This window comes from Equus caballus, chromosome 8 (assembly GCF_041296265.1).
Source record: "Equus caballus isolate H_3958 breed thoroughbred chromosome 8, TB-T2T, whole genome shotgun sequence".
In the NCBI taxonomy this organism is placed as follows: Eukaryota; Metazoa; Chordata; class Mammalia; order Perissodactyla; family Equidae; genus Equus; species Equus caballus.
The window spans coordinates 41,609,731-41,632,272 of NC_091691.1; the positions used below are offsets into that span (position 1 = coordinate 41,609,731).

The 22,542-nt window shown below is 43.5% G+C and overlaps 1 protein-coding gene across 8 annotated transcripts in view; it reads left to right on the forward strand.

Moving 5' to 3' along the window:
- The window catches only part of PTPRM (protein tyrosine phosphatase receptor type M), a 770,187-nt gene that overhangs the window by 679,702 nt on the left and 67,943 nt on the right, over positions 1-22,542 (forward strand). For all 8 annotated transcript variants that reach the window (XM_023648190.2, XM_023648193.2, XM_023648191.2 and 5 more), the window contains 2 exons: positions 11,136-11,212; positions 15,284-15,320. In XM_023648190.2, coding sequence (XP_023503958.2) covers positions 11,136-11,212; positions 15,284-15,320 — 114 coding nt within the window. The remainder of the gene's footprint in view (positions 1-11,135; positions 11,213-15,283; positions 15,321-22,542) is intronic.

A 22,542-nucleotide genomic window follows, 5' to 3' on the forward strand; every position in this document is an offset into this window, starting at 1 on the left:
AACACTGTTGGCTTAAGCACTGGAACCTCCTAGTTCACCCTCTTCCAGTCTGAGTGCCCTTTCCCTAGGGGGTGGCCCCTGTCCAGCCTGGGCTCCCCAGTCGAGTCTGATGAAGCCACTGCTGGGCTCAGTACCTCTCTGAGAATCGTCATTTGGGAATGCTTCATTTGAGGCTGTCTGTGTGTCTTTAGTTACAGCAGTGAAAATAAATCTTCGATACTGTTAGACTTGTGGAAGAATTTGGGGAATAAAAAGAATAGAAATACTTATCTAAATCACGCTTATGCATACACCCATATCGGTTGTTTCTTTATAGGCACAGAGAAGAGTGTTACCATCTCCTCTCCCCCTAAAAAATTATGTAATTGTAGAAAGATCAGTTTCACGGATTGGGAAGCCTCCTGCCGAGAGCCTAGGCCCGGGAGTAACTCGCTAACTGGGATGAGGGATTGGGGGATTCGGTCAGCACATCTTAGAGACTCTTGTTAGTGCTTTTCAGAGAACAGAGCAGTGCTTGTAATGATCACATTCATTGTTTTGCAACAGTGTTTGCAAATAAAATGGTCTTTATGGTGCTTAAAAACTGTTTATTGGCTTTTCCTCTTAAGTAAGTTAAACTTTTCCCTTATTCACACCATAAATGTGCTGAGATAGCCCTTACCACATATGAAGGAATATTCGGGCCACCATTGCCACCGCAAAATATAGCCCTCCTGATACCCGACACTTGCAGCTAATGACAGACAGTTTCTAATTGTCATTAACTCTAAGTTTAAGACTCACATCAATACACCAAATCTCCCTGCTAATGGCAGCCCCCTGGGGCCAGGGATCTTCTTTTGTGCTGCTGCAATTGGAGATAAGGAGCCAGAATCTGCAGGTCCTTCCCAGGCTCTCTACCCCTTTCTGTGGTCCATTCAACAAATACGTATTGGTCCGCCCCTGTGCCTGGCTTCGTGCCAAGCTGAAGTCATTCTTTCAACAGATATTTATTGAGTGCCTTCACGCCAGGCACTATTCTAGGTGTCAGGGAGAGAGCAGGGAACAAAACAGGATTCCTTGTCCTTATAGTGCTTAACACTCTTGTGGGGCAACAGAGAAACAATCACTAAGTCAACTGTAGAGTATGTATATTAGAAAGTGAGGCTTGTAACTGAGAAAATAAAGCAAGGAAGGGAGATGAGTGGGGCGGAGGTTGCCATTTTTAAATTGTGGTCAAGAAGGCCTCCCTGAGAGGATAAGATGCAAACCAGCACCTGATGCAGGTGAGGAAGGGAACCAGTCCAGGCAGAGTCCCTGAGCGGGGGACACACCTGCCTTAGCGTGGTGCCTGTTAGGGGACAGCAAGGAACCAACGTTACTGGAGCAGAGTGAGAGTGGGGAGAGGTGGCAGTGTGAAGACACTAGGGTGACCGCAGTGAGCCAAAATGGACACAGCCCCTGATGTTTCCTATGGGGGCGGTGGAGGAGAGACTTAAATTATTATACAAGTGAATTACATGATTATACAAATAAATGAAATAGAAGTTAAGGGCCACAAAGAAGAGGTCCATGGTCCTGTGAGAACCCGTAATGTGAGGATGACTTATTCAGAAGGCGTGGGAAGTCTTACCTGGGGATGTGAAATGGAAGATCACTGGATAAAGGGCTAGAGCAGGGGGTGGTGCAGACAGAGGGTGCCTCATGGGAACAGAGCCTTCACGTGACGGAACCCCTTGAGTCTGAGGACCTGAAGGGAGGCCAGGTGGCCAGAGCTGGGAGGGTTGGGAGGGTGAGGTAGGCCAGGAAGAGGGAGGTGGAAGCCAGGCCTGCAGGGCCTTCTAGGGCAGATTAAAGATTTTAGTCTATTGTAAGAACAAGGGAAACCTCATTAAAGGGCTTTTTGGGGGGAAGGACAGGGGTTATTAATCAAATTTGCATTTGGAAAATTTAATCTGACTACAAAGTAAAAAATGAATTGGAAGGGGACACTAGTTAAGAGAGTCTCTCAGTAGCCCAGGAGAGAAGTGATCATAATGTGGACTCCAAAGAAGAGAAGCAGATGGATTCAAGGGAAGTAATTGATCAAACTGAATGGATCGGATGAGTGGTAAGAAAACAAGGGATCAGAGATGACTCCTGTGCTTCTGGCTTGCAGGAGGATGGACGGATGGATGGGTGGGTGGATGCATGGACAGACAGACAGATGGGAAGATGGCCCATTTACTCAGATGGGAAACACTGGAAGGGAACCAGATTTGGAGGGGAGCTCAGAGGTAGGCATGAGGTTGGCAAAGGCAGGGAAAGCTTGTGAGTTTAATTTGGGGGCATACTGAGATGCCTTTGAAATATTCAAATGAGATGTCAAGCAGGCAGTTATACAGACTGCTCTGAAACACAGAGAGGGGGTGTGGGCCTGAATATGAATTACTGAATCACGGGCAGATAAGTGGTGGTTGAGGCCATTGGTGTGCTAAGATTATCTGTGGAGGGAGCATAGAAGGCATAAAGAGCCTATGACCCAGCCTGCAGGGACTTCAATAATGAGAAATCCTAAGACAAAACTGCTTAACAGGCACAAAGGAGCATTCTCTCATGGAGAAAAGGGGGCATCGATAGTGTATTGCTAGAATATGTGATACAGTGAAGACCCCGATGTGGCAACGTGAGGATTACTCATGAAATTATCAAGAGCTGCTTTGAATGGAGCCGGAGAGGGAGGAGGAGGCAAGTGAGTGAGAACATGACAGCGAGGATAGACAGCTGCAGTTATGAAGGTGAAGAGAGACAAGGGGCCCTAGTGAGCGCGGGTTTCCATCTTGATTGATTTACCCATGCTCTCCTACTCTTTTTCCCCAGGTAATAGTGAGGTAACAAAGAGGAGAGTGAGACCCCTGACCCCATCTGTCCCACGTGATTCTTTTAAACAGTAACCCAGTATTGATGGCCCACGCTGCAGACTTCACTTCTCCAGGATTTTGTTTTATAGCCATGTGCTTCTCTCTGCTAGTTGAGCGACTCCGACAGTGTCACTTTAGGAATCTACTAATGTCATGATCCAGTTTATGTATAAATGCAGGTGAAATGAGGAGGAGGGAACAAGAATTTTGTTAGATAAGAATGGACTGGCTGGGAGAGCTTTCAGCATTAAAAGTGAAGTGGAAGAGAGTAAGGGAGAAACAGATCGACACAACGTGTTTAGGAAGCCAAAGAGTAAAATCTAGAAAAAGCAGACAAAATAAGAGTCAGAGGTCCTACCAGGAATCTAAAGAATAAGGAGTAAGAGTCTCTGACAGAGGTCTAGATAAAAAAGAGTCAGAAACAGGGCAAGACTAAGTTAGCATCACATGAAACCAGCAGCAAGAGCAAAGCTTCACAGGCAGCCCCCTCCACGGAACGCAAAGGCTCCTTATTTGCCCCATGCTTGGAGCCTGCACGGCCTGAGCCCCAAGGTGGGCCTGAACAGGGATCCCAGACTGGAGAAGGGGTCAGCGAGGGACAGGCCACGGAGCACTTCCCAACGGGTGCCTTGGCACCTCCGCACCTTGTGCCTGGGAGCTGGTGGTTTAGCAGTCCGTGGCAAGAATGCAACCACAGGAGGAGCAAACCAGTATTTGCAGAGATTAATTGCAGTTAAAATTAATTTCAAGTCTCCTCTCAGAGGGCGAATGTTACTTAGATCATTGTGATTTCCAATTTACCTTAAATATGTCATCAATATTTAGCAGAAAGAGAATTGGTTAGAGGTGAAAGATTATCAGTGACATACTCCATTTCTGCTATTTTAAACATGTTATTTGATGAAAAGGGCATAAGTAACATGTTTTAGGGAGTGAGAGTAGAGCATAGAGACCAGCTTTAAATCTCTAATTACCCCATCCTAATGCATGAATGCAAGCAGGTGTGCACGCATACACACATCCATAAATACATGCATACCTACACATGTGCACGTGTACATTCATACATAATGCATATGTGCATGCACACACGCATAAATACATGTGTGCATATACATACATGAACACATGCACGCACATACAAAGATGTGTGCGTGTACATGCATCCATCCATAAATGTGTTTTTGTGCACATGCATAAATGAATACATGTGTATACATGCAGGTGTGTGTGCACATGAATAAGTAAACTCATGCATAATGCATGTACACTCATACATAAACACATAAGTGCATGTATGCATGCATAAATACATATATGCTTGCATACATATACATAAATACATGCATGCATACATGGGGGAAACTGCCCACAGATTATAATTTTTCAGCAGTAAACAATGGTTTGTTATGCTTTATGCCAGGTCTTTATGTGCCTGTTTCTTACCCAGAAATATTATTTTTGCCCTATTTTATGTAGTAAAAGCTTTTATGAAAGAAATGATAGGAATAGCAACAAGTTCTTTATGCAGATTGAGTTTCTCAAATTGGCAGAGTTTCTAACCTTTCTTGATGGGGTAACATTGAGGTGTGATTATAATATAAACATTAGTTGGATTTTGATCATATTTCAGTCATCTGTGGCTATAGTAGTTCATACATATTAAAGAAAATTTGTGCATAAAAGAATAGTTGGGAAAAATTGCCCAGAACCTCAGCAACCAAGTTCAAATCCTGCTAACATTTTTTTTTCTATTTCCTTCAAATCTGTTTTTCTATGTCTTGAAGTTGTTGGCTTTATTTGTTAAAGTAAAAATAGGTTTATTGTTTTCCTGTCTGATTACTAAGACAGTATAAACTATATAGACAATTGAAGTAGCACATAAAATCATAAATAGTAAAATAAGTATCACTTCAAATTTTACCACCCAGCAGAAAGCCCGTCCTTTTAGTTACCCCATATGCATTCCTACACACGTATACAAATGCATTATTTATTATTTCATATAAATAGAATCTTTTGAGACATGCAGCTTTGTAACCTGCTGTATTTTACTCTACAATTTGTCATAGAGATCTTTTCAGGTAAAGAAATTAAAGGTATAGTAATACTTCTTAATGATTGCATCAGATTCCATTGTTTTATAAGACCACTGTTGATCAGTACCTTGTTGATATCATTGACTGGTTTAAACTAGGTGGGGATAGAACAAGTTGTGTTTTAGAAAAGCAACTCTTAGCATGGATTCATTGTAGGCAGAAATAAAATAGTCCAGGTGAAAAATTGTCAGGTCTTGAATTGAGTCAGTAATGCTACAAATGATAGCTCCCTCTTACTTGGTTCTCACTATGTACCAGACGCATACTAATGCATTGCTTATATTCACTCACTTAATCTTCATTTTACAATTGAAGAAACTGAGGCACAGAGAGGTTAAATAACTTGCGCCAGGTCCTACAGCTGGAAAGAGTGAGGACTGGGAGGGAAACCCACAGGTTCTGGCTCCAGAGTCTCTGTGCTGTGTTGTACAGAAATAAGGATGGAAGAGAAAAGTTGTTGGATAGATGCCAGGGGATTAAGAGTTAGGACTTATTAAGTATTCAGCCTGTTTCCAAACCTTTTCCTGTTTCCTCTTTAAAACAAGGTCAAACTCGTCTTCCCCAAAGAGTGGCTTCTTGGAGTTGTCAGTTCTACCCTGCTCTACTGTTCCCCAGACGAGCATACTGGGCTTCTTCTGGTGTGAACTGCTTAGCTTTAAGAAAGCCATCACTTTTATTCACATAAGAGGGTCATCTCTTTTCAATGGAAACTAACTGTCCTATGTTCCAGGCATTTGACAAGTACCTCACTTGGTCTTCCCAACGCTGCCTGTAAAGCTGCCCGTTACCACCCCCTTTTTACAGATGAAACTCAGCAAGATTCAGAGTTTGTCTAGGTTCACAATTCGTGGGAGTAGTAGAGCCAGCATTCAAATCATGGTCTCCAGGACACCAAAGCCCTGATATTTTCATTTACTACGCGGTATCAACGTGAAATGGCTTTGGAATAACCAAGAAAAAAACACCCACACTGAGAAACAGGATGGTAATTTGTAACTCTAGAGCTCAGGTCTTTTCAGCCTCATCAGGCTGTGTCTCCCAGATGCCAAGTCCTTATAGACTTCACCCCTTGGCTTTCATGGTCAATAGTTGACCTATGGTTAACCACACATTCTGCTGAATTTTCCAAACTTTTATACTTGAGCAGTTGAGTTCTCCAAGCTTCCTCCTCCTTTCAACCCAAATGGGAGCTCCTGGCACAGAGAAAGGCCCTTTCCCAGCTGGTTGGCCTACAAAGCAGACTGGCAGGACAGGGCTCAGCCAGTGGACTGTTGGCATTTCTATGGCGCTTTTGCCATATATGCCACATGCCGGAAATGTCCTCTAGGCTTGAAATTAAGTTTTCCTAAAACGAGTAGTTGATATATGTTAGTCTTCTTAATTGGTATGTGATTCAAGATGAATGAGATTTCAGGACAATATGGTGAATAGCCTTTATGTACTGATTTATTTGACCCCCACCATCTATATTTATTGCTCTTACAGCCAGCTGAGAGCTTGCTTTAAAAGAGGACACCTGAGAAGCCCAGTTTGCGTCAGGAGCCCGTCTCAGAGCTCCGAGCAGCGGGCAGAGAAAGCACGCCCGGCTGTAGGAACACATCATCCTACTGCTTGTGCTTTTTCTTTCCCTGACTCCATGTGGGTGACACTGATGCTTTCCTATTTATTTTATTGCTGATTAGGAAGGCTGGTTTTCACATGCACCTGCCAGAAGGCAGAGGATTAACGTGATAAATGCTGACCCATTACGGTCAAGAAGTGCAGCCATGCGATGACCAGCTTCCTCTCCATGGACAAAACTCATGTTCCTGTGTCCTCCTCCACAGCGGGACTCCCTCCTCGAGATTCAGCCCACTCTGCTAAAATGTCTGTCTCCCTGCCTTAAGATACATTCACTTGTCACTGCTCACAATTACTTTATCACTGGAAGAAAGAACACCTCGTAAAACTCACTTCCATAACTCTTAACCATTTCCACTGAGAACATGTTAATAATGTATGACCGTTGTCCTCTAGGATCCAGCCATAGAGTCACTGCCACCACTGCCTTTATTCCACCGGGGGGAGGGGAGCAGCCCCTCTCAGGAGAGTCCACCAGCAGAGGAGTCCCAAGGGCTATGAGACTGCAAGTGCGCGAGATGTCCTCCCCCTCTGCAGGCACTGTTCCCTACCACGTCCAGGGTCAGAGTGCAGCGTGAGGAGGTGTTCTATGAGGCACAAAGGGAGAAATAGGACTCATTTTTTTTAAGTGTGGTAAAATATGCATAAGACAAAACTTACCATCTTAACCATTTTTAAGTGTACAGTTGAGTGGGATGAAGTTCATTCACATTGTTGTGCAACCGTCACCACCATCCGTCTCTGGAACTTCTGTCTTCCCAAACTGAAACTGCACCCATTAGACACTAACTCCCCATTGCCCCTCCCCCAGCCCCTGACAACGACCATTCTACTTGCTGTTTCTATGAATTTGACCACTTTAGGTACTTCATATAAGTGGGGACCATACAGTATTTGCCCTTTTGTGTCTGGCTTATTTCACTTAGCATAATGTTCTCAAGGTGGTCTCTTCTTCTTCTTCTTCTTCTTCTCCTTTTTTTTTTTTTTTTTTGGTGAGGAAGATTGGCCCTGAGCTAACATCTGCTGCCAATCCTCCCCTTTCTTGCTTGAGGAAGATTGTCTCTGAGCTAACATTCATGCCAATCTTCCTCTATTTTGTACATGGGATGCCTCCACAGCATGGCTTGATGAGCAGTGTGTAGGTCCACACCCAGGATCCAAACCTACGAACCCCAGGCTGCCAAAGCAGAGCACGTGAACTTAACCACTATGCCGCTGGCCTGGGTATAAAACATTCATATACAATTTAATAGATTGTTGTAAAGCAAACACTCATAAAACCATTCACCAAGCCAGCCCTGATGGCCTAGTGGTTAAAGCGTGATGCTCTCACCACTTTGGCTGCCCGGGTTTGCTTCCCAGGTGTGGAACCACACCACCCATCTGTCGCTTGCCATCCTGTGGCAGTGGCTCATGTAGAAGAACTAGAACAACTTACAGTGAGGATATATAACTACCTACTGGGGCTTTGGGGAGGAAAAAAAGAAGAGGAAGATTGGCAACAGGCGTTAGCTCAGGGTGAATCTTTCCCTGCAAAAAAACCCAAAAAAACACAAACCAGGTCTACAACAGGACCATTACCAGCACCCTGGAAAGCCCCAGTGAGCCTCGCTTGATCACAGCTTGCCGCTTCTTCCACTGAGATAGTGGCTGTCGAGTCACCATATTCGTTAGCGTGATGAAGAGTTAAATCTTTGTGCTTGTCTGGGGTGTGTTAGGCAGGACCGCTGTGTATGGCAGTGCAGGCTGCGCTGGGAGTGGAGCCCCTGGGTGGGCACTGTGGCCTTGGGGAAAGGCGCTCTCAGGGATATTCAGAATGGGCACCGTGTGCTCTCTGACCACAAGAGGTTATAATCTGGTAGAATCAACTTTAAAATAAACAGAAAGATACTACCATCTGTATAAAGAGAAATAAAAACAAGCTTAGTCTTCTTAGGAAATATGCTGTACATTTGTCTTGTCAATTTCATTAAGTGAGCGAAGCAATGAAATTTGGAGAAGTAGCAGCAAAGTTAAAAAAATTGAGGGGTGGGTAACCGGCTGAACAGTGAGGGGGTAATGGGGAACTGTTTCAAAAGCAGTTTGTGTGAGATGAGAGTGCAGTCTTAGGAGAGATTGAAGTCACTAACAAGAACATTCCAGAACAATTTGGGAAGCCCAAGGCTGGTAAATCCTGGGGAATGGGCGGCATCATCCTGAGGTCCTAAGAGAAATAAAGTAGGAAAGAGGGAGGATTCTGACAAGGGGGTACAGTAGATCTAAGACAGCCCTGCTTCCAAGACTGGAGACTCTAAGGCAGTGCCTGCCTGTTGAAGACTTGCCCGGGAGAGTCACGGAGCACAGGAAGGTAAACCTACTCTCCCTTCAGAGGAGCTGACGGAAAGCCTGGTGCTGTGGAAGAGCCGTGATCAGCTCTCCTGTAGCATCTCTCATTCTCAAAGCTCAAATGGCTTCACCAGGGGAATTGCCCGTAGCTCCATTCTGAAATAACTGTGTATGTGCTGGGTCTCCTAACAATACAAAAGCCGCCACAATCCATGCGTGCCCTGCGCCCCGACCACTCACCTCCCCCACAGCCTGGCAAAATATGGAGAGGGAGCCTCAGGTTTTAAGCAAAATATATTCTAGGAAACTAGTTCTTAAAGCAGGTCACCATGAGGAAAAATTTTGACTGCATATGGGTCCATTTCTGGGTTGCTGTTGTCTCTTTGGGCATCAACTATAAAGATAGAAGAAAATTGTGGGGCTTTATTGCACAGCACTTGATAACAACAACTGATGTTATCCATCACTTTCTCTAGCCTAGGCTTTTTTCTAATCTCTTTTTGTGTCTTATAGTCATGCTCACAATAATTCCATGAGGTAGGCACTGCTAATCCCCAGTGTACAGATAAGGAAGCTAAAGCACAGAAAGATAAAGCAACTTGCCCCAAATCACCTCACACCTGACGTTGGAGCTCGCATGCGTGCCACTACCCGTCTTCTCTTCTGAGCAGAACAGAAAGACATGGCTTCCTCCAAGTTTTTCTCTTGTCTGGCCCAATGTGTGACCACATTCCAGGTAAACTGATAGAGCCCCGACTACTTGTAAGGCCCTGACGTGAAATAATGTGACTGTCGTGACAGAAGTGTAAAGTCCCACCAGTGAAGGTACGCAGATTTCCTCCTGCCTGCACTGCTGAAAACAGACTCAACATTCCTCCCACAGGAGGCTGAATGTGAGGGACCAATAGAAATGCTGACTCACCCATTAGCACGTCAAGCCAAGGAACAGGTCCAAATCAGCTTCCTCCAGTGATTGCAGACAAAATGGCCTGTCATCTGCAGGTCTGCTGGCACTTGGCTCAAACTGAGGACATCCTTTCACCCCCATCATCCCAAATGAAGTGTGGGCAGAGGTAGCAGACTGGTGGCAGGCCCGCCCACTGCACCAGCGCCGTTGGAGTGTTGCAAGTGTTCTCCCCAGGCCACCGCTCAGAAACCTCGAGTGCCTCCCTTTCAGAGTGGCTCCTCTTATCTGTTCCAAATATTGGGTTTGTGTGTAAGCTTTAATTGAAAGGAGGGTTCCTCTGCTAAAAAGAATATTCATTTAGGAAAATAATTTTTTAAAGGACATATTTTTTAAAAAACAAAAGATTCACTTTTTACTGATTTAAAAAATATTTTGGGGGAAATCTGCTATGTTCCAGACACTAATCTAGGGGTCAGGAGTAAGCAGTGAGCAAAACAGGGAGAACCCTGCCTTTATAGGGCTTTTAGCACTTTCCTTTTTGAAATACAGATTTCCAAGGAAATAATTGAGAAGTCTCAATAGTATTTGCGGAGAAAATTTTTCATTCAGAAAAAAATTGAAGTATAATGAAGTCACACCACAGTCACAACCCCCCTGCAGCACTTGCTGTGTATCAGACATCATGCTGGCAATTTGTGTTCTCACTGAAACCTTAAAACAGCCCAGTTTGGTGAGGCTTGGTGGCATAATTGAGTGGCCTGAAGCCACATGGCTGGTGGGGGACAGCCTTGCTCCACCCGCCAGAGCCCTCTGGTGCAGAAGGAGTGCTTAGAGAACTCAGGGACCATGACTGAGGTTAGAACTGCGTCTGCACCTCCCAGGACGCTGAGCCATGCTCTATAACCATCATTTGTCAAGGGGGCTGTCGTGGGCAACCTTCACAGTCTCAGGGCTTGCATGTGATTTAGTGAAGTTGCTAAACGTCCAACCCAAGAAATGATTCTCTTGCGATTCACAGAATTCTACGTAGGAATTTCAGACCTCTGCCAACACTTGACGTCTGTAAATGATCAAAGAATAAGTTAATGAGATTTACTGTAAAATGCAAAGAATCATAAATTCTTCCCAGTCTTAATAGCAAAATAGGAAGTGTAGAAGGTCTGTAGTATTTAGTTCTTGGTTCATCTTTGAAGCAGCGTGGATGTGGATGATCTATCTCTTGCAGTGTGCTTACATCCGGGAGCTCTGAGCAGCCCAATGGATTGCTTTTGCTAATTGTTGTTTTCTTTTCCTTTTTCTTTGCAGATGATCATTCCCGGGTGAGGCTGCAAACGATAGAAGGAGACACCAACTCAGACTATATCAATGGAAATTATATCGATGTATGTATTTTGAAACTGTCAGTAAACCCAACCATTCTGACACATACCACATCGTGTGTCCACTATGAGATTGGTGGACACACGTTGGTCCAACTCCAGAAGCAAACACACATTAATGTTGCCCCATACACCACAGAACTTTACAGTGAAGATATGTCAGCCTATGGGCTGGTGAACTCCTCTGTAACATTCTGTGTCTTCTTTGCTGCCCCGTTCTTATGTGGACTAAGAAGATGTTATTTCCATTTTTTGTCAATAACTTAGATTATTTGGCACTTAAAAAAATGTTTGCATATTAATAGGACAAAACACTCTAATTCCTAATTCGATGATTTGCAATCTCTTGTCATCACTGCACTTTTAAGTTGCCTTCAAAGTACTCTGCAGCTGTTAACCAGGACTTGTGATGCACGCAAGACATGTCATTAAATATGTAGACTCTTTAATTATTGAAGTCTGCTTCTTTGTTCATTCTGCATCATGTTAACTTAATGCCTTACATTAGAATAAATTCTTTAGGAAACAGCATGTTTTCAGTTGAAAGAATGAACGAAATCAAAAGCAGACTGAAAATCAAGGGAAAGTTGCTGTTACCTTCAAGCCCCAAGTTTACATTAAGCAGGTTTCAGCTCCTTTGTAGTTCCCGAGGCAGACTGTGCTTGGACCTCACGCTGTTTCTTAGTCCATCAATACTTCCGTGGACGGGCTTTATCCATGTATGTGGATTCTTTTATTGTCTTGGTTGAGTATTACTCAGATGCTACTAAAAGTACTAGCAACACAATCTCTGAAAGTTATCTAAAAATAACTATAAGAATGTTATTTTTAGTGCTAATTGGAAAGATGTGGCATTTTTATTTATAGATTTGAGAGTGGGGCCTGGGGGATGATTATTTGAAGAACAGTTTATATCTTGTTCTTCAAACAAAGACCCCTACATTTGAAAATGACCAACAACAACCCAACCCAAGTTAGATTTTTTTTTTTATTTAAGCAGAATTTCTTCCTAAGTTACATTGCATTTATTCCTTTATTCAGCAAATGTTTAATGAGTACCTTACAGGAATGGAGTACTCAGAGGTGTCCAAGACTTGTCACCGTCTCCCCAAGGCCTCCCAATTTAGAAGCTGAAGTAAGAAACATCTTCTCTATGACACTCCTTCTCTTGGGAGATATTCATGCCCCAGTCCCAGCTCCTACAACCCCTCCTGGGTCCTCGAGCATGGGGACAGTGCCCTACTCATCCTCGTATCCCCTGTACCTGTACGTGCCTGAAATATTGTAAGCACATAATAAGTGTTTGATGAATCACTGCCTGAAGGAGTAAATGTGATCAGAGTAGGCATTGTAGAGGAGGTCATTTGAACTAAGCTTTAAAGAATGAGCGGGTAGAGATACAGAGGAAGGAAACACAAAAGTAATGAAAATATCAGATTAATCGGTTTCAATTTTAGCAGAGAAAAGAGTCAATATTCAGGGCCCCTTTATTCACCGTCAGTAAGATCTTACTGAGCACCTGTCATAGGTCAGGTACTGTTCTAGGTACTGGAGTTGTAACTGTGAATAATTCAGACTAAAATCAGAAAACCACCCTCTGACCTAGTGGAGCTGAGGTTCTAATTGGGAGAAATAGATAATAAATGAAATAAGCCAGTTAATTCTATATGGTATTAGAAGGTAATATGTACAATGGAGAAAATAAAAGCCATAAAGGGGGAATAGGAGCACCAGGCTTAGAGGTGGATTGCAATTTTGAATAGAGTGGCTAAAGTTAGCTCCACTGAGAAGCTGACATTTGAACAAAGAAGATGAAGGATTGAGCCATGTAGATATCTGGGGAATGAGCATTATAGGCTGAGAAATAGCTCACGAAAGGCCTGACTAAGGAGCATGCCTGGTGCATTTGAAGCAAAACAAGCAGGTGAGTTTTGGTGGAGTGGTGTGAAGGGGGTAGAGTCATAGGTGATGAAGCGAGAGAGGTTGTGGGGCCAGGCAGTATGAACAATCGTAAGGACTTTAGCCTTTGCTGTGAGATGGGCAGTCATTAGAGGGCTTTGAGCAGACGAGTGACGTGATCTGGAAGCTGAGAGGAGAATAACTGTAGGTAGGTACGAGTAGAAGCAAGGAGACCTGCTAGACGGCTATGGAAGCAATCGGAGAGATGATGGTGGCTTGGCCCAGGTGGTGCACTGGAAGGAGAGAATTTGTAGGATCCTGGATCTTTGTTGAAGGCAGAGCGGATGAATTTGCTGACGGATTGGCTAAGGGGTGTAGGAGGAAGAGAGGGGTCAAGGATGTTTTCAAGAGATGGAGTTGCCATTATCTGAGAAGGAGTGAGGGTGGAGCAGATTCCGGTGGGAAATAGAGAGGAAATGAGGAATTTAGTTTTAGATGTGTTAAGCTTTGAATATATATTATACATCTAAGTGGAGGTGTTGAGGAGGTGATTGATAACACATCAGGATTTCAGGAGAAAGACCCAGGCTGGAAGTTAGAATGCAAGACTCATCGTTACACAGATGGTGGTATGGAAGGTCAGGAGACTGGATGAGATCACCAAGGGAGTGAGTATGGATAGAGGAAAGAGTCCAAGAACTGAGCATTCCAACGTCACCATCAAGATGAAAGGGAGGAATGAACAAATGAAAGAAGAGGAGGAGCCAGGGAGGGAGGAAGAAAACGAGGAAAGGGTGTATCCTGGAGGCCAACGGAGAAGGTATTTCAAGAGGATTAACTGTGTTCCTGCTGCTCATAGGTCAACTAGATGAGGACTGGGAAATGACCATTGTCATTGACGTAGGTAATTCACGGACTGTGTGGACTGTTTCAGTTTAACAAATGAGCTCCTCCTATCTCCTAGCACCTTGCTAGGACTGACATATACAGCGAATAAGTTGGACCAGGGTCTTGCCTTGTGGAGCTTATCAGCTAGCAAGAAATGAGGAATCATCTAAATAATCTTCTTTAATACATGTCATGATTCTATATTTGAGACCTACAGCAGGTCAGTTGTATAAAAGAATGTGTTTCGGGGCCAGCCCAGTGGCGTAGTAGTTAAGTTCATGTGCTCCACTTCAGCAGCTTGGGATTTGCGGGTTCAAATCCCACATGTGGACCTACACACTGCTCATCAAGCCATGCTGTGGCAGGTGTCCCACGTACCAAGCAGAGGCAGTTGGACACAGATGTTAGCTCAGCAACAGTCCTCCTGAAGAAAAAAAAAAAAGGATGTGTTTCCTTGGTTGTTCATTATTGTCAGCTTGCTTTAAGAGCAAAATCTAACAGGTATGCGTTTAAGTTGTCTCAGAAATCTGTATTTCCTCTTCAAGTTTCTTTATTCTGTGTTCCAGCTGGCTTTAGACACAGTATTTTGGGTAATCTCAGGGGATAGAATTGGAAAGTATTGAGGTCCTTGGTGATATATGTTACTGTGTGTAGTTTTCTCTAAATTGGCTTTCTCTTTCGCAGATATTGATCTACAATGTTCTTTTCTCCTTTCGTTCTTTGGTCTCAATTATCATCTTTCCCTCCTCTTATAGGGTCATGATAAGGGGTCTTGCAAAATTTCTGCCTTTTTAAATCCCTGGCCCAGGCTATAGCATCATGGCATGGTATTAGCAGGGTTTAAGAATGATAGTTAGTAGTATTATTGACATAACTGCCTATACTGATATAACCGAATAGGTCTTAAAGCTTTGGCACATTGCCAACAACATCTCAAACACAAATGAAATTCTATTGCATATTCCTGGTCTGTTTGCACTCTAATCAGAGTTGTGGTTATGTTATTTCAAAGAATCCATAAGTCGTTAGTGTTTATTGCTCGTCCATCATCTCATAGCCAGTGTATGGTCACGTCACTCACACCCCTGTGCAAGCGTCAGAACTCTCATATTGCTGCACCTTCGCTTGTCAAGGGGAACTCAGTGGCACTAGGTGTGGTGGTTTAACTTTCGGATGGTGGGGCTGTTGCTATTTGTATGTGCATTCATTTTGGCAAACTTAGCATGTGACTTCTCTGCTGCTTATTGATTTTAAGTTTGTCCAATATTCTTTCTCATTTATTTTTAGGGTTATCATCGACCCAATCATTATATTGCTACTCAAGGTAAGTTTATTTCAGCTTTGCTGTCTTTCTTTGGTTGTTTACCCATTCTCTAGCATTTTGCACCTGCTTCAACCTCCCTCAGAAAGATATCACACACTGCTGTAGCACCATTTATTGCAGTTCTAGTCATTAACACATACACTCTTGTTTTCCCGTCAGAACTTCTGGTAATTTAATTGTTTAGTTAGAACTTCATGTTGAAATCATTAGAAGAAATGTGTTCATTAATTAATTATTGGATTAAATCTACCTTAGGAATTAATATGACATTTGCAAAAATATATATATATATAGATATTCATTCAATTAATAGATACTGAATACTCTCTATATAAAGACCTGTGCTAGTTGCTGCTGGGGATGCAAGCTGAATCCAGCAAGCACCCCCTCTCACACTGGTTGTGGTTTAGTGGGGAGGATGTGAGGCGACCTGTACATTAGTACATGCAACACCAATTAAAAACTGCTGCAAGAAGTACAGAGAAAATGCGAAGAAAACTTGGGCAAGAAAGAGGTTACTTTCAGATGAGATGATCCAAAAACAGCTTTGTGGAAGAGGTGAGATTGGGAGGAGAACTTCTAAATGACAGAGACATCACAAGCAAAGATCTGAAAGCAGGAAATTAGTACTCCTGGTTGGAAAGCAGTTGGTGGATCACTTTGATTAAAGAAAATCAAAGGGAAGCTGGAGAAACATCTTGGGGAAGTTCATGGCATGTTTTTTGTATTGTCTTACCCACCGACTATGAGGTAGGTCATCTGTGGAGAATGAGGATCATGAGAGATCTGAGGTTTTCAGGGACGAGTTAGTGAATCAGTGTAAGGTGAACTGAAGAAGTGCTAAGAGGCAGAGAGGACCCAGTTAGGGCTGAAAAGTGTACATTCTCTCCATTTTATTATTTTAGCATTGTTACCAGTGATGCATTATATCCCAGAAGCAGGAACAGGGATATCAAAAGGATGTGACCTGCCAATGGTTAGGGATTGGCAGAGAGATGCCTAACAGAAAGTCAAGGAGCAAGGGAATCAAGGATGCCAAGAGAGCCATGGTTGGAAATTCTAGGCTTGGAGGCAGGGAGCCCAGAGGTGTTCAAAGGGCCACGAGGAGAGAGAAGGAGCTAAAGGATAGAGGCCAGGTTCAGTTCATGAGTCACAGGATGGGAAAAGAGGTGGTTGTACCCAGAGACCAGATGCCAACATTTGAGCAGGACTACCAGTAGAACTTTCTGCAATGGTGGAAATTTTCTCTATCTACACTACCCAATATGGAAGCCCTTATTCACATGTGGCTACTAATACTCAAAATGTATCTACTGCAAATGAACTGAATTTTAAGTTTTAATGTTGATTTAAATAGCTTCATTTGGCTATTCGTTACTGGTGGTGTTGGACAGTGTGGCTGAAACGGAGCCTTATCCTCCTCATCCCCACAGCCTCAGTGAGAACCTGGGTGGCACCATACGTAGAGTCCCCAGTCTCAGGTCATCACTTACGGACTCTACACCCAGATCTAGGACACCTGGTTGACCTCCAAGTATGTTTCCTTCTCTGAAATGAAGTTAGTAATGTCTCGTTCCAAGGTCGTTTGCTAGTCATAAGAAACATCGCACAGGGAGTGCCAGCGTGAACTTGGCAAAAAGCGGGCTCTTGCATAGGAGTTGTTCAGGTCTTCAGGAAGCAGGTGCCTGGCTCAAGCTGTCCCATCTGGGACAGAACAAGGATATGTGTCCAGGACCCCTATGTCCAGTCGTGGCTGCCTCCAAACTGAACTAATCAATGCCTTTAGAGGAATGCATCATTAGTTCTTTACATCCATACTAGTGGCTTTCAGAACATTCTAGAGTTAGGGTCGTAACCGATCTGAAATAATAAATTTCACAGTAATTTGAAATTAGCAGGTCTTATAAATGTATGTGAAAATTTGATCATAAAATATACAAAATACTACTGAGTCCTTGAATGGCAACCCATGTTTTTGTAGATAGCATGAACATAAAGTTAAATTTATTTGAATTTTCAGTTGAGGACCTCTAGATTAATGTGACCAGACAACCAGCTGAAGTTGAGATTGAAACTCCCAAGTCCTATGTGTGGCCCCTGGGCTGGCTTCCCTTGTTCATTCTCAGCCCCTTTCTCCCTGAGGGAGATTATTCTGTGAAGAAAAATGCCTCTAGAGATGTCACTTTCTGGCCCCTTCAGAATTAGTTTGAATGGTACTGAATTGTCAGTAGTCCTCTTCAGCAACATTCAACCTATCAAGTGTTAATGAGCAAATATATCTGTTGTCAGCTAAGAAATGGCAAATGTAACCAGTTGGTAGTAGACGACCAATGGGCCTGAAAGGAGAAGGGCTCTGCGTAATGCCCTGCTCACCAGTGCCTGGCGCCTTCCCCGGTCTGGAGTGGGTTACAGATTGGACTCAAAAACTGCATCTCTGCTATTGGTGCAGGGGGAGAGAGAAGAAGTGAGCAAAGATTTTTAATCTAACCTTCAGGCAAGACAGTAAACATCACGTTAAGAGTAATATGTTCAGACCATGATGTTCATATTAAAAAATTATAATCTCTTTTCCAGTATATGCCATAAGCATATTGTAACTGATGGCCTCAGATTGCCCATATAGAGATTTTTGATCATCTGCAGTAATTGCCATGGAGAGGTGGAACATGCTTGTGGATTGTCTTCTTTAAAAACAAGCACATAAACACCAAATTGTAAGAGTCCAACAAAATAGATGATAAAGACTAATAGGCAGATGCAATTTTAAAGTCTCTCCTTGCTCTTTTTTTCCTATCCTGCAGTGATATAATTCTTTAAAACCTATTCATAGCAGGAACACATGAAACTACACGAATGATCTAATTTACTGACAACCAGTTTTATCCCCAAGAGTGTGAAATACCAAGTTCCTGCAGTACAGAAGACATGTCATGAATTTATCTATTTGGCCTCTATCTCTCCCCCAACTTTATTGATTTTTCTACCAGTAACTGACTTTGACCTTTGATGATAATGGTAATGTTCCTGCAAATTGAAGGGACCACATTCAAGGCAGATCTGTGGCTTTTTTAGTGTGTTCTTCCTGTCTCCCCTTCATTTAATGGTTTTCCATCTGGCAGCTAATATATTGATGACCCTGTATTCGCTTCATCACGTCTGCCTGACCTGCTGTTAATGCAATTGTAACATTCAGGATTTATGATTTGACACACCAGGGTTCAAAGGAGAGGAAGTCACGTCTGTTACCGCATGTCCGTACTCAGAGCCAGGGCAGAGGTGGTATTTCAAAAGCAGAGTTCACAGTGGGGGCCAGAGGAGTACGCAGGTGGGTAGGATTGCCCAGAACTGATCATATTTCACAACCAAAAGATACCCCACAGAGACGACGTGGGCCACGAGCTCGAGGCACACATTTAGAACGGCTCCTCCAAAATGATTGGGGAGAACATCTGCTGGCCCGTGGTGCACGAACAGGGGGGCCCTGGAGAAGTGTTCTTTTTATTATTGTTTAGTTTTATTTTTAATGCTGACTTCAAGAGTCCTGCTTTAGAGAACTCAGGAGAGACGGTGCAAGGTAGTTGTGGAAGGAAATGCTGTAAGTCTGTGATGGACATGGCCTGCCCAGCACAGAGTTCCTCTTCCTCACTTCTGAGCTCATCTGTGGGCTGGAGATGCATGGAAGGATCCTACAGGAACTTGCCTGTGATTCCCTCAGGAGGAGCAGACTGCATCGTGAAATCTGGAGGGCACGTCATAGTCGTGTGGTGGTGCAGCAGCACTTGCCTGGGATTTCAGAGGAGCTGGAGATGGGGTAGAGGGCGGTTATGGGGTTTGTGGGGGAGGCAGGTCTTCAGCCAACCTTGAAGGAAAGGTTCCCTTATCAGAGGACAGGACGAGTGGGAGGACTGCCTGCCGCAGTCCAGAAGGAGCAGGCCCCCTGGCCCTCAGCAGAAGGCACAGGAGAGAGCTAACTGAGCTGGGAAGGGTCTTCACCTCTGTGCCTCTTGGGTCTTCTTGGCCACTTGTTGAAATGGACCCTCTCTCAGGACAAATTCACATGTGCACAATTTTACATAGGCGTTCAGACTTAGTAAGATCCAGCCTGAAACATCTGCGCAGCCCAGATGAAATCCCCTGAGTCAGAGGGGCTGAGAACAGAGAACTGACAGGTAGGGCGAGGACGCTTGTCAGAAGGCTTTGAACAGGCATGTTATCTAATGAAAGGCAGAAAGGCGCGGAGGGAGAAGGAAGGATGTTCCGGCGCCATGTGGTGGCGAAGAGAGCGCTTTAAGGAGAATAATTAGTGTGGAATTATCCTGGAGAGAGAACTGGAAACAAAGAAGATGGGGAGTAAACACAAAAAAATCTGGGATAGAAATGAAGAATTCAGACTACAATAATGGCAGTGAGGCAGTTGTGTTTTTATTATATTCAATGATCTAGGTTACATATGACTAAAATATGTTTTCTAATATTAACTATACTATAAAGTCAAAAACTGCTGATTTCTTAGTATATTTCCTTTTCGTTTAATAAAAAGTGATAAATACGTTTTCTTTCTCCATTAGTGGTTTGGGTTGATATGATGCTGTTCTTTCTGAAATTCAGCGTTTTTATTTATCCATTCGTTCAATAAATATTAAGTGCCTATAATGCGCTAGACTTTGTGCTATAACTAATTTAATGCATTTTCTGTGCTCTGACCATTCTAGATATCACTAGTCTCATTTCGTAAGTAGAATTGAGACCCCTGAGGAGGGGCAGAGGCTGACCACAGAACCAACCTGTAGCTGAGTGCTGCTGGGCGCATGGGGCGCGGTGCTTCTGCCCCTGGGACCCCTCGTGCTGCATGTACACGGGGTATTCGGCCCTGAGCAGAGGCTGAGTCTGTGCTCCTTTTCATGTACTGCATGCTGTACCCGGGCTTTATGAAGCTCAGCCCTCAAAATCATGTGGTTAATCTTTAATAAAAGGAATCTAGGCTCCAACCCCTTTCTTCTAAGTTACAGTGCTTCTCAAAAAGCAAATTTTCTACAATACAGTCATATCTTCAAATGCCTCTTAATTAAAACTGTCTTTGATGTTGTAACTTTAACTCTAGAGTGGTAAAATCCACACAACTCCTCTTTTGAGTATAGTTGCCTTGACACGGACTTCACTTCATCGTTGCTTTTCTCGGCATTAGGCAGTATGACAGGGCTGGCTACTGATTGGCTCCAGTCTCTCTGTCACCATCAGTGTTAGCTCCGTGCAGTACCCTTGGTGAGTCTTGGACTAGTGGGTCTCCAGACAGGTGCCCAGATGCCACATGGGAACAGGGAGACCCCTGCGTCCCACCACGCGCTCCCCAGGGCTGCCCAGCCTGTGTGCCCTGGCCCCCGGTTCCTCACCTTCAGGAGGCAAGGAACTTCTCTCAGTAGCTGGGGAAATCTAGAGAGCCTCTCCCCGGAAAGAAAATTTTAAATGTGCACACATATGCAACATTTTATATAATTTAAGATGGTTCGTGGACACACACCAGCCACTGACTCCCATTTACAAATTATCTCAGGCTGTGTGGACCTCAGAGTAAGAGCTTCACTTTGGTCAGAAACTTAAAGCTATTTTGTAGTAAGACAAAAAGCACAGAGTTAATTAAAAAAAAAAGCATACTTCTTAGGGGTTAAAAAATGTCATACATTGATGGCCAGCCCTGGTGGCCTAGTGGTTAAGTTTGGCATGCTCCACTTTAGCAGCCCAGGTTCAGTTCCCTGGCACATACACCACTGTTAATGGCCATGCTGTGGTAGCAGCTCACATACCAAAAAGAGGAAGATTGGCAGCAGATGTTAGCTCAGGGCAGATCTTCCTCAGGAAAAAAAAAAAGACAGTAGTAAATATCATGCTGGGTGTGCTGTTACAACTCATGAAGTTGTTGAGGCAACACCTTTACCTTTGGGGAAAAAAAAAGTCATAGATTGTTTATAACTGTGTGAAATATACTTCTGACAGCATCAAAATTATTTACTAGCCTAACCTCTTCCTGAAAGATCCTGGAGTTATTATTATAATCTTTAATATTGTGAACCACGGTCAGTCAAGGCTGGGTTTTCCTGTTTGTCTCAGGCTGGGTTTGCTGGCTGATGTTATCATTTTGCTCTTGTTGCTGAAAAGTTTATGGCTTTGCTCACTTTTCAGCAATTTTAGCATTTATATTAGAAAACAGTCTCTCTCAATGATGAGACACTGGAACGGCAGTCCCATAGCTTGCATTTATTTCTTAAAAGTGGATGTACTGGAAGTAACACAGGTACCTCAGCCAGAAGGCCTGGATCCAAATTCTTGTGCTGCCACGGAAGAGTTATCCAAACCTCCTAAATTTATGTAAGGTGGAGTCCTAGTGTCTGGAAAACAGTAATAATAATCATTGTAAGAGCAAATTCTTACCTGGTGTTTACTGCATGCCAGACAGTGTTCTAAGCGTTTACATTTACTAATTCATTTCATCTTTACCATGAATATGGAGGGTAAGTACTGTTACTGTGCTGGATTTATACATGGGGAGACCGAGGCACAGAGACTTGAAGTAACTTGTTCAGGGTCATAGACCTAGGAAGTGGGAGAGCTTAGGACAGTGTCCAGGACCTTGAACCATATAGGTGTTTATAGGATAAATAATATCCTCCTTCACTGACCTTGAAAAGGTACACAAACAACACAAAGCAGGTCTTACTAATAATGTGTCTACATTTCAAAATGTGAGTAGTCTTGTATAAACTTCTAAATAGCTAGTGACGTGAACTTGCATTTCTCACATGTGAATAAAGCTAAGTTACATATTTTTAAGAAGCCTAGGCACAATTCATAGAAATTGTGGCCTGCAGAGGGCCTCCACGACATGCCATTAACCTTGTCACCATCTGCGTTGTATGCTTAGAAACTCTGGATGCTCAGTGTCTATTTCTGGATGCCAAGTCACATTGGCATAGGCCACAGGAACTGATGCAGAAAACCAGGTACCAGATAGTTATTTACAATGAGAAATGTCACTGTCCAGCAGACAGAACTGCCCTCAGCCTCGTAAGGGCATTCTGTGTCACAGGCCAGCTAAGAAGGAAGATGACTTGGCAGAAGGTTGCTTCATGACCTGGCACAGAAGGGCCACGAAGTTCATTGATTCCACAGGTGCCTACCAACTGCCCAATGGACTCCTGGCACAAAGCAGCTGCTCAGTGACAAGACA